Source organism: Podarcis gaigeae (genome assembly GCF_964106915.1).
Source record: "Podarcis gaigeae genome assembly, chromosome: 2".
Classification (NCBI taxonomy): Eukaryota; Metazoa; Chordata; class Lepidosauria; order Squamata; family Lacertidae; genus Podarcis; species Podarcis gaigeae.
Genome location: NC_139679.1, coordinates 116,742,592 through 116,755,794, shown reverse-complemented (window position 1 = coordinate 116,755,794; position 13,203 = coordinate 116,742,592). Strand labels below are relative to the sequence as shown.

General features: G+C 45.9%; 1 protein-coding gene across 1 annotated transcript in view; it reads left to right on the top strand.

Moving 5' to 3' along the window:
- Positions 1 to 13,203, top strand: part of LOC310837550 (zinc finger protein RFP-like) — a 61,316-nt gene continuing 48,113 nt past the window's right edge. The window contains 2 exon segments of the mRNA XM_083724296.1: positions 1 to 408; positions 410 to 493. Of these exon segments, the coding sequence (XP_083580422.1) occupies positions 70 to 408; positions 410 to 493 (423 nt within the window). The 5' untranslated portion in view covers positions 1 to 69.

The following is a 13,203-nucleotide window of genomic DNA, read 5'->3' as shown; positions in this document are numbered from 1 at the left end:
TAAGGAAACTCCCGGTGGCTGAAAACTGAGAAAGTGAAACTTAACTCGAATCTTCGGTGCGAGGGAGCCATGGCTGCTGCAGGGTGTCCCGTCCAGAATCTTTGTGATGAAGCCACTTGCTCCATCTGCCTGGAATATTTTAAGGATCCAGTGATCATCCCAGAATGTGGGCACAACTTCTGCCGATCCTGCCTGATCCACTGCTGGGGGAAATCGGAGGCAAAGGCTTCCTGCCCTCAATGCAGAGAAAGAGTTCAGAGAAGGAGCCTCATCCGCAACCGGCAACTGGCTAATATGGTAGAAATAGCCAAGAATCTCAGCGTTCAAGGAGGGAAAGAAGAAAGAAAAGGAGGAGTCTGTGAGGAGCCCCAGGAGCCCCTGAAGCTCTTTTGCAAGGAGGATGAAGCCCCCCATCTGTGTGGTGTGTGACAGATCAAAGGAGCACAAACACCACGACGTGATTCCTCTGAACGAGGCTTTCCAGGAGTACAAGGTAGGAGATCCCTGGATCCTGAGGGGGAGAAATAGCTGTGGATTCTTCTTAGGAGGTTTTCTTTTTTCCTCTCCCTCCCCTTTTTATTCTTATTGAAAAAATACATACAAATAACACAAATACACATAGAAACAAATAACACAAATATACATATAATACATATAATCCCTACAAACTCAAATACGACACCTTACCCACCCCATGACCTCCCTCCACCATGGCTCGATTTCCTTAAATTTTTATTTGATTATTTCATTGCATTTTTAAGAATCTTCATCTCTTACATTTCATCTCTTCATCTCTTACATTTTCGTCTTTACTTTATCTACTTACTTACCGTATTTTTCGCCCTATAGGACGCACCGTCCCATGAGGCGCACCTAGTTTTTAGAGGGGGGGAATAAAGGTGCGGGGCTGGCGCGGGGGAAGCCCGAGCTTCCCCCGACCCCAACCCCCAAACAGGCAGCTCTCTGCAAGCCGTGGGAGCCTAGCGCCGGCTCCCGCTGCTTGCGGAGAGGTCCGCGAAGCCTGGAGAGCGAGAGGGGTAGGACGCACACTCATTTCCCCTTCATTTTTGGAGGGGAAAAAGTGTGTCCTATAGGGCGACAAATACGGTACTTACTTACTTACTTACTTACTTACTTACTTACTTACTTAATCTATACTTGCTAGGCATATATTCATATTCTCACTACATATTAAATCTATGCATATTAACATATTCTTTTTAGAACAGTATTTTTCCAGGTATACTTCAAAGCAATTCCATTCTAATTGTAAATTTTGATTTGTTTGGGATCCTATGGCTGCTGTTAGTTTTGCTAACTCTGTGTATTCACTTAACTTATAAATCCATTTGTCTTTAGAGGTTATTGCCTCACTTTTCCATTTGCTGCCTAGTACTATTCTAGCTGCTGCTGTAGCATATAAAAAAATTCTTTTTTTATTCTGTGGGATCTCGCTCCCTATTGTGCCCAATAGATATGCCTCCGGGGTTTTTTTCTATGGAGGTCCTGAGCATTTTTTTTTAACTCATCATGTTAAAAGAAGGTTTTAATCTTTTCACATCTCCACCAAACATGGATCGGTGTTTCTTCAACTTTTCCGCATTTCCAACATAGGTTAGACTTTATAAATTTTTGCGAGTTTGGCTGGTGTCATGTCATTTCATAGCTGTCAACTTTTCCCTTTTCTTGCGAGGAATCCTATTTGGAATAAGGGAATTTCCCTTAAAAAAAGGGAAAAGTTGACAGCTATGTGTCATGTACCACCTAAAGAACATTTTTATAAAATTTTCTTTAATAGAGTAGCAAGCTGTAAAGTTAATGTCTACTTGCCATAGTTTCTCCCACTGTTCTAACCAGATAGTCCTGCCGATGTCTTGGGCCGATTTTATCTACACCTCCTTTACAAGGTCATCCTTCAGGTCCCACTCCAATAGGAAATCATACATTTTAAAATAGAAGTTTCTTGTTATTTTGAGTCCTCTTTACCAAAACCTCTTTTGATATCTGATTTGAAGACACTATTCAGCTGATGATATTGGAGCCAGTTAGATGCATGTTGCCTTAGCTGCCCAAACGGTTTTCATTTTAATTGGCCTTGATCTTCTGTTACCAGCTGTCTATACGAGGGCCAGTGTCTTTCCATGTTCAATTTTTTAACAGCATGTGCTTCCAACGGGGATATCCACCAAGGAGTTTGTGGCTCCAATAATGGCTGGTATCTGGTCCAAACTTTAAATAAAGCATTTCTAAGGATGTGACTAGTGAACCCACTGTGTAAAGGTAAAGGTACCCCTGCCCGTACGGACCAGTCTTGACAGACTCGAGGGTTGTGCGCTCATCTCACTCTAGAGGCCAGGAGCCAGCGCTGTCCGCAGACACTTCCGGGTCACGTTGCCAGCGTGACAAAGCTGCTCTGGCAAACCGGCACCAGAGCAGCACACGGAAAAGCCATTTACCTTCCCGCTATAAAGCGGTACCTATTTATCTACTTGCACTTTGACGTGCTTTCGAACTGCTAGGTGGGCAGGAGCTGGGACCGAACGACGGGAGCTCACCCCGCCGCGGGGATTCAAACCGCCGACAATGCGATCAGCAAGTCCTAGGCGCCGAGGTTTTACCCACAGCGCCACCCGCATCCCACTTTAGCTTTATTATAATTGAGATAGGCATCCAAATCTGTTACAGTGGCTCTCTAAATCCAAGATGTCTGTTCTCTCCAATGTTATCCAATCTTTTATCCACATTAGGCATTCCACCTCATAATATAATCTTAGATTTGGCAGGGCAAGATCCCTATTTCTTTCTTATCCATTCATAATTTGTATTTTATACGGGGTTTCTTGCCCTGACAAATGAATCTTAACAAATCCTTCCTCCAGTCTCCAAAGCATGATATTCTTTCAATTATTGGTAACAGTTGAAAAAGGTACAACATCTTAGGTAAAATATTCATTTTGATTGTGGATTCTTCTTGGGAGGTTTTCTTTTTAATTCTCAGATCCAAAGTTGTCATGGATTAATTGGTCATTGTTTATTACTTTAGAAGCAGCCAAGGAGAAGCCTGAGGGCTCCTGAGATGGCTGGGAGGAGGGAGTTGAAGTCTTTCTCTCTGCTAGGGTGACAAAGTGATGTTCCCTTGAAATACTCACAGCTACTTCAAAGATTTGAACTGGGACCGTTGTAGAGAGAGAAAGGGTTAACCTCATCCACATCCCCCAGCAAGGTTGCTTTGTACATATTAAGAACACTACAAGTGTAAATTGCACCTACACAACTAAGTACATGTCTCCTTTAGCTATCAGGATGCCTCCTCAATGCCCTGTAAAGCAGAGAGCAGCAAGGGATCAGCTGGGGGGAGGGGGGCTGGTGGCCAGGAATTGGGCAGATGGTGCAGGATTCCCCCCCCCAAAAAATATCTGTTGGACGCAGATTTCGGAGGGTGTGTGTGGAAGCACCTACTGGTGAGGGGCACGCTTATATTGGGGGTGCTGTGGGGCCTGTGCAATGAGGTTTCAGCTGGGGGGGGCTGAGGATCTCCTCCCATCCCAAATGAATCATTCTGCTTCAGAATTAACTTTTTAAAATGCCTTTTAATCCCGTTTTAAAAAATCACTTGTTCTACTACAGTGGTGCAAAAATGCTCCTGTTCCATACAATGCTAATAATGCCACACATTAGTAATAATGATGAAATGAAGCTGCCCCTTTGAACTGGTGGGATGACCAGACTGCAATCTTCTGACCGAAGGAGCTACTTAGGTGGATTCTGGCGCAGCAAGAAATTCTTTGGCCCAGAAATGGAAGAAGCTGCAGCACTTAAATCTCCCCTGGTGGTCCAAGCACACGTGGGCTCTGGCTACTGCAGAAAAAATAACTGACAAATAGCAGAAAACCAGAATTGCCATCTGACCCAATTAAGTGGCAGAGCAGTGGGGTCAAGAGGAAGGGTGAAAAAGCCCTAGGCTTGCAGAAGAGGGGATTGGGATGGGTGAAGTTTTGAGAAGCGCTGCTCTATCCCTGTCTCTCTAGCCTCTTAGGCTGACCTCACTATCTCTTTGATGCTAGACTGATACATCCCAGGTTTGATCCTGCCTTAGCCATTCCTTCTCCTCTTCCTACTTCTCCCTGGGACCTCAAGATGAGAAGTCCGGCTAGGACTCTCAAGGAGAGGGGAGAGGAGAGGAGGCTGAGAGAGCACTCCACAAGGGAGGGTGTTCAAGAAAGGGTGAGAGGCTGCAAGCTCTGCAAGCAAGGGTTGACCTAACTGGGGTGCTGCAGAAATAATGTAGTTTGTCAAGGAAGCTGTAGACCCCGAAAGGTTGAAAACCTCTAGATCTTTATTTCCTCCAGTAAGCTACTTTGCAAGGCCACTGGGCACAAAAAGCCAGTATAATATTAATCTCCTCTCTGTGTGTCTCAATCAAACCTGAGCTTTTCCGTTTCTCTTTAGGGAGAGATCTGTCGCTGCCTGAAGATACTGAGGAAAGAGAGAGAGGAAATTCTGACCTATAAAGCACAACTGGTCAAGGAAAGCAAAGACCTCCTTGTAAGTGCCACTCTTATTCCTAGACAGGGAACAAGCAGCTGAAGAATGGAGTCAGGACTGAGGAGGGATGGGGAAATCTGCCCATTTCAGCTTCTCCCCATTTCTCATTTTTCCATATCAGGTTGTTTATTAATTTATTAATCTGAAAATGAATCAGATGTTAGGGTAGCTACATCCTTGTATAAATATTTTGATATGTACTTTACCCTCATAAATATACTTTTTGTGAACATTACCTAGCTGGGTCAACCTTGAAAAATTCAGAGATATGAATTTCAAAGGATTGCTCTGTTTCAGCCTCCCCCCCCCCCCAGCAGTTGAAACTCGCTAAGTTCACCTTTGAATGCAGCTACATTTAATTTATTTCCCATTGTTGTTTATTATGTGAAAAGCAGTCAAGGAGAAGCCTGAGGACTTGTGAGCTGAGAGGGTGGAAGCAGTTCAATTCAAATCCTGATTTACAATAAATATTATCAAAAAATTATTTTTATGTCCTTGGATGTTCTCTGAACAATTATGAACTCTGGTTCTGTCATGGCCAAAAACATGCAGGGAACATCCGTGGCTAGAAAAAAACCCCTTCCTTTAGGCTGTAGCCCTCTGCAAATAGAAGTCAACAGAAACAGCAATGGAGAGGGCCTCCCCTCAAAATAAATGTTTACTTCTTTAGCCACTGGAGGTTTCATGTCTCTGAAAAATCAGAAGTGTCCTCCCTATGGAATTCTCACAATTCTCTTCCTGATGTTTTGAAGGCTGATCACCTTCCACACACAGACCTCCTCTTTTCTTGCAGAAATTAACAGAAACGGAGAGGCTGAAGACTATGGAAAAGTTCAGAGAACTGCACCAGTTCCTGGAAGAACAAGAGAAACGTCTGCTGATTCACGTGGAAGAGGTGGAGAAGGAGATTGCAGGGAGAAGGGATGAGCAGCTGGCCAGACTGTTCAGGAAATTCTCCTTTCTTGAGAGGATCATCCAGGAGATGGAGGAGAAGAGTCAGCAGCCAGCGAGTGAACTCCTGCAGGTAAGATGGTGGCAGGAACAGCCCAAGGCTCCAGGAAAAGGCTGCCCCTTTCATGTATGCAAGGAGTGCAGGGGCTGAGTTGATGGAGCCTCTAGTCAGGTTTGGAATGGACAGGAAGACCCAAGAGACCTGGGATGCTTAACTCACCTGAATGCAGACTAGAGATTCGTCTGTGTTCTTGATGGAATGGGAGCTGATCTTCTGCTCTTTGCTGATGATCGGTCTCTGAATGCCTTCCAGCTTGGCAATGCTGCCTTCCTGCCCTGTGAGGGGATTCACTGGGGATGCATTCCGGCCTCCTTGACCAAGCTTTTCTTCCCATTCCCTCCATGATTCTGGGTTGATCCCCTTCCCCATGGATCCAGATCAGTCCAAAATGGTGCTCAGTCACAGTGACCAAAGAGCAAGACAGAGGGACTCATTCAGACTGCTGCTTGTCCTACCCCTTTCCTCCAGGAAAACCCACTGTTTACTGCTGAATTAGAGCAAGCATCAGCCAGGTTTTCTCCAGACTGACGTTTGCTCTGATGTTGCACTAAGAAGCAGGTTTTTCTTGAGGGAAAGTGACAAGGCAAAGGCAAACCCACTTAGACGAAATTGTTTTATTACCCCTTGGGAGGCATTTTATGCTGCAGGTGCTTTTTAAAATTTCCAGATAGAAAACGGAATTTGAAATTGGGGACTTCTGTTGTTGTTGTTTAGTCGTTTAGTGGTGTCCGACTCTTCGTGACCCCATGGACCAGAGCACGCCAGGCACTCCTGTCTTCCACTGCCTCCCACAGTTTGGTCAAACTCATGCTGGTAGCTTCGCGAACACTGTCCAACCATCTCGTCCTCTGTCATCCCCTTCTCCTTGGGCCCTCCATCTTTCCCAACATCAGGGTCTTTTCCAGGGAGTCTTCTCTTCTCATGAGGTGGCCAAAGAATTGGAGCCTCAGCTTCAAGATCTGTCCTTCCAGTGAGCACTCAGGGCTGATTTCCTTCAGAATGGAGAGGTTATCTTCTTGCAGTCCATGGGACTCTCAAGAGTCTCCTCCAGCACCATGATTCAAAAGCATCAATTCTTCGGCGATCAGCCTTCTTTATGGTCCAGCTCTCACTTCCATACATCACTACTGGGAAAACCATACCTTTAACTATACGGACCTTTGTTGGCAAGGTATTGTCTCTGCTTTTTAAGATGCTGTCTAGGTTTGCCATCGCCTTTCTCCCAAGGAGCAGGCATCTTTTCTATGGAAGTCAATTTGGGACAGTGCCCTGGTAGGATTCTCCTGTAGGCATACTTATGTCAGAATTGCACAATGTAAACTGGATTAAAGTTAATAAATTATAATCTAAGACGAGATGGGGTGGAATCTTTCCCTAAAATGCTGGTGGATTTTAATAAGGATTTCAAAAAATAATTGCAAACTGATGTGAAATGTGGAGAACTTGATATCAGAAAAATCAATAATTTCAGATTGGAAAAATAAAAGCTGTGAGAAACCCAAACTGGCTGATTCCACCATCCATTCCCACAACCTTGGCATGTGCCAGGCAGACAAATATCAGAGGGCCAGTCTGTTCCTCCACTCTGAGGGGGTCTTCCTAGTGTGGCCTGTGGTGTGCAGTAAATTCCCTTCTCTTTTCCCCTCTAGGATGTGAGAAGCACCTTGGAGAGGTAAGTGGATCTGGCTCATTTCCATTAGTATCACTCCATGAGGCCGGGATGCAAGAACCTCAGACATGGCCCTCCAGGGGCTGCAGGGGGGAGACTGTAGGACTCACTCCCTGCAGCACCTCACAGGTAAAAGCAGGGCCCCCTATTTTGAACTTGTAGCACCACAATTCTCCCTCCAAGGATCAAGGCCAGAGCACTGCCTCCTCCCTCCCCACATCACTTCACACAGAGATGGGGGCTGTTTCTCTTGCAATTTCTGTTCGATACGATACGATACAATACGATACAATATCTTTATTGTCATTGTCCCTTGCGGAACAATGAAATTGAAAAACTACATAAAACTACATAAAACTACCACAAAACTACATAAAACATTCAAAAACCCCTAAAAAACTCTAAAACCCCATTTTAAAATACACTATACTACAGAGACCCCTTATGCTGCATTTAGAACCAGAATTGCATTAGTGTAGAAACTGTTTTTCAGGTGGCAAGTCCTGGCCTTTATAACCCTATACCTTCTTCCAGAAGGCAGAAGCTGAAAGAAATCATTTCCGGGGTGCGTACTATCATGTGCTATCTCTGCTGCTTTCTTATGGCACCTGGCAGCATAGATTTGATCTAAAGTGGGAAGAGTGCACCCAATAATTCTCTCTGCAGTCTTTACAACCCTGGACAGCATTGTTTTTCCCCTGGCCATGCAATTCCCAAACCACACGTACAGACCCTAAGTTAGTACGCTCTCCACAGTACAATGGTAGAATGCCATCAACAGGTCCTTTGAGAGATTGTTTTTCCGGAGGATTCTCAGAAAATATAACCTCTGCTGTGTTCTCTTCACCAGGTCTTTGCTGTTCTCTCCCCAGGTTAGGTCGTCTCTCAACTCCATTCCCAGAAATCGAAACACTGAGACCTGTTCCACGCACTTACCCTCAATAATAAGTGGCTGAATATTCAATTTACATTTCCTAAAGTCCACAATGATCTCTTTTGTTTTCTTTAAGTTAAGCAGTAAGTTGTTTTTCCTGCACCACTCCCCCAACTGCTCAACTTCCTTCCTATAGGCCATCTCCCCCTCTGCAGGCGTAATTAAACCAACCACCGTTGTATCATCTGCGAACTTAATGATCTTATTACTGGGGTATTTGGGGGCACAGTCAGCTGTATAGAGCATGTATAAAAGCGGGCTCAACACGCACCCCTGCGGCGTCCCTGTATTCGTGATGAGATCCGCAGAGACGTGGGAACCCAACCTGACCCTTTGGGAATGGTTTGATAGAAAGTCTAATATCCACCTGCACAAACATGGTGGAAGTCCCAGGTCTAATAATTTGGGCACCAATCTATGCAGAAGAATAGTATTAAATGCATAACTAAAGTCTACAAATAACAATCTCGCGTAGTTCCCTTGCTTCTCCAAATGAGTCAGGACAGCATGTAAAGCCATTGCCACAGCATCCTCTGTGGATCTCTTTGCCTTGTACACAAACTGGTAAGGGTCAAGTCCCACTGGCAGACAAGATAAGATGCGCTTCCTCACCAGTTTTTCGAAACATTTCATTATAATGGGTGTCAGCGCCACAGGGCGAAAACCATTCAAACTGTCTATCTTTGATGTTTTTGGCAGGGGTATAGTGGTAGCAGATTTCAGACAGGGTGGAACAGTGGCTTGGGCCAGAGACTGGTTAAAAATCTTCGTAAAGATTCCTGCCAGTTGGTCCGAACAATCTCTTAGCACCCTGCCAGCCACCCCATCCGGGCCCATAGCTTTCCTCGTGTTTACCTCCTTTAATATTTGCCTCACTTCTCCCTCTTCCACCCTGGCAGCATTTCCTGTAGGTAGTGACGCCAATAGCTCTGGCATCCCTGTTGGAGTCACTGTTGGTGTCACCTCAAATCGGGCAAAGAAGGTATTCAACTCTCCCACCAAGGAAGCAGTACTCTCTACCACTGATGAATTCCTTGATTTATAACCAGTCAGATGTTGAACTCCCTGCCACTTTTGTCTAGTATCATGATTTCTCAGATGGTCCTCAATTTTTCCTCTGTACTCCGCTTTTGCTTTCCTGATTCCCCTCTTCAAGTTTGCTCTTTCTATGCCATACAATACCCAGTCCCCAGTTCTAAAAACAGAATTTATGGCCTTCAATAATCTCCTAACCTCTCCTGTCATCCAGGGCTTCCTATTCGGATACAACTTAACATACTTTTCCCTGGTGACATTTGCTGTGCAGAATGTAATATAATCCAGGACCGTTGATGTATAAGTTTCTAGATCTTCATGGTCGAAGATATTCCAGTCGGTCTCCTGGAAACAGTCCTGCAGTTGCTGAGAGGCTCCCTCAGGCCACACCGTAACCACCCGTGTTTGTATCTGGCCTTGTTTCCTGAGGGGTGTGTATACTGGTGTCAGAAGCAGGGACACATGATCTGAACCACCGAGGTGCGCCAAGGTCTTGACCTCATATGCCCATCTAATGTTCGTATACACCTTGTCAAGAGTATTTTCTCCCCTTGTTGTACACTCAATGTGCTGATGGGATTTTGGGAGTACTGCCCTCACATCTGTATGATTGAGGTCCCCCGTAATAATGTGCACAGCCTCCGGGTATCTGCTCAATTTAGCATTGATGTTTTCATGCATACTGCTCATGGCCCTGCATGCATTTGCAGTTGGTGCTATGTACACCGCTGTTAACACCACTGTTGTAAATTCCCGGGGAAGATAGAAAGGTCTGCATTTAATTGTCAGAAATTCCACATCCGGAGAACAGTAGGTATCCAACTTGACAGAGTCCGTACACCAGTTTTGATTTACAAAAATACACACACACACACACACACACACACACACACACCTTGTTTCTTGCCAGAATCCTGTGTCCTGTCCCACCGGTACGTTGTAAAACCTTGTAATTCATGGGCTTTGTGGTAACCAGTGGCGGAGGAAGGGGCGGTCTGCCCCAGATGCCATCTCTGAGGAGGGGTGATAAGAAGGCACCCTGTGGGGGGCTCACCCTGCTGCCCCTGGGTGCAGCAGCACGAGCTGCCGCCATTGTGCTGTCGTGTGGGGAGGATCCTCCACTCGCGGCTGCACCCTCTGCCACCGTCCGTACAGCGCTCGAGTGGTACCACTATGTACATGCATGTGCAGCGTCGCTCGAGCTATGAGCAGAGATTCCCGCCACCATACATACGTATAGCGCGTGTGCCTGCAAGATACGTAGCAGTGTGCACATGTGTGGTATGTAGCAGCACATGTGCCTGCACAGTATGTACGGCACATGCGTCAGCAGGTGCGTTGCCCCGCCCCCAATACCCCGCCCCGGGTGCCAGTCCTCTTTCCTTTGCCACTGGTGGTAATTTCAAGCATCTAGAAGAGAAAGTGACAAAGATGCTTGTGAAGAGCTTATGACATACCAATAGAGAGCCAGTGTGGTGTAGTAGTTAAGAGCAGTAGACTCATAATCTGGGGAACCGGGTTTGTGTCTCCGCTCCTCCACATGCAGCTGCTGGGTGACCATGGGCTAGTCACACTTCTCTGAAGTCTCTCAGCCCCACTCACCTCACAGAGTGTTTGTTGTGGGGGAGGAAGGGAAAGGAGAATGTTAGCCGCTTTGAGACTCCTTAGGGTAGTGATAAAGCGGGATATCAAATCCAAACTCCTCCTCTTCTTCTTCTTCTTCTTCTTCTTCTTCTTCTTCTTCTTCTTCTTCTTCTTCTTTAGATTTCCATGTCCAACTAGAAGCCCCCCAACTCTGGTAACTCAGCCCCTTTGAGGCACTTAGGGAGGGAAGGTCTGTTGGTCTAGAATGGGTGGGTTCTTTTTCTTGGGAGCGTTTCCAGCATGAGAGGCTGAAGGTGGTCTTGAGTGGGGGGTGAAAGTCTAGTTGTTTGATGCCTCTGGAGGCAGAGTCCCATGGGGCATGAGGTTGTGTCCTTCCTGGGTGAGAGAGGGGATGGAGGGAAGGTTGAGGTTGTTCTCCTTGACTGCTGGGCAGCTTTGGACATCCCTCACATCCTCTGGAGAGGCTCAGGGTTGGGAGGGATTGCAGGTATTCCACCTCAGGGGTTTGGTTCTTCCTTCCTGGGACCTTACCAGAAAGTTGTTAGGGGGCAGCATCATTGGAAGACATGGGAGTCCTCCGGTGGGGTCACTTGGGGTTACATCTTGTCCCTTGTGATGTTTAGCAACCTTATGAAGCCACTGACAGCTGTCCTCAGGGGTTTTGGACTGAGGTCTAACCCATCTGTGGTTGACACCCAGCTTTATCCCGCTTTTCCATCTTAGTCAGGGCAGGAAGTTGAAATGCTAGACCACTGCGTGGAGGTGGGTAATGTACTGGATGTGAGTTACGAGTTGAAGCTGAATCCTGAAAATTACCTGTTGGGAAATAAACTTCCACTTTGTTCATTTTACTGAAATCTCCTGCAATAATTAGGGAGACAGTGCCACAATGGGGCCATTCATTGCTTTTCTTTTCACCAGGTATGAGGAAAGAGAGAGTCTAGAGAAGCCACTGGCTTTCCCTCCAGAGCTGAGGAACAGGATCTTGGAATCCTGTGATCTAAATCACCTTGTGGAGGATACAGTGAAACAATGGGAAGGTAATGAAAAATGGCTGCCAGGATTTCACACTGGGAATTCTGTTACTTCTACAGAACTGAACATGCCAGGCTCTTCCTGCATGGAATTGAGTAACCCCAGGATCCCTTCCTTCTTGGGGCTCCAGCCTTCATTTCCTGTTCTCCAGAATGGCCCATGTATATTGTGACGCTGGATCCTGTAAAGAAAGCCTGAACCAGAGTGTAGAGCAAAGTCAGGATTGTTTCATCCACTGTGCATCTGTTTGCAATTATAGGGAACCTCCTTTTCCTTTTGGTTCCCTGTCTACACAATCTGGGGTTGTCCTTTTTGAGCAGGCATAGGCAACCTCGACCCTCCAGATGTTTTGGAACTACAATTCTCACCATCCTTGACCACTGGTCCTGTTAGATAGGGATCATGGGAGTTGTAGTCCCCAAACATCTGGAGGGCCGAGGTTGCCGATGCCTGTTTTGGAGGTTCTCCATCTCTGAATAGTCAAAGAGCATTAAGAAGCCCCCAGTTCTCCCTTTGCCTCCTGCTCAGGCTTCTTTCTCAGCCGTGGAGCCAAGGCCTGAGCCGTCTCCTCCTCAGACGTCCCCCTGCAGCTGCCAGATCTAGGGCTTCAGCCTTCAAGATCTCCTGAGAGTTCCCACATTGAGGATGGAAGCAAGAGCACATGAGCCCCAAAGGCACAATTATGCTTGTTAAGAACCTTAAAGATTTGTAGAAGGTTTGTGAGGAAGGACTTCCTTTTGCCTGAGAGCTCTGCGAATCCTTCCTCATCAAACTTCGCTTCTCCTTACGTTTCACAATTTTGGCTTTAATGATTCCCCCCACCACTTTACTTGGGGAAGATGTTAAGGCTGCCTCCATCTCCCCTCTGCATCCTTTTACGGGATTCCTCTTGCTCTGCCTCCCCTCCAGCCCTCCAGTGTAGAGCCCAATTTCAGGGACAAAGTTCAGAGACAATCAGGATTCATGCTGAATGTTTTCATTCTGCTATTTAAAGCTTCAGTTATTTTCATAGATTCTTCCTATGATTTTCTTGTTTTTATTTTTTTTGTACGATTTAATTAATATTTAATAATTGTACTTGAATTTAAGGATAACACATTATGAAGTGTTACTTTTGTATGGAGATTTATTTCTGGTGGAAGAGTGATGCCTTTACACTTTATATCTTTTTGCTTCCTCAGATGCTCTGCTATTCAGTGAACAGATTCAGAAAGGTAAATTTCCAGGGGAGGAACAATTTCACAGGAGGGATGGGGACTGATATTTCATGGGTGTTGAACCGTCTGTTCTGCAGACTTTGGGACCCCCATCAATGGCATAACTCTGGATAACAGTCCTCTAGTAGTTTTTGGGTTCTTTCTATGTCCC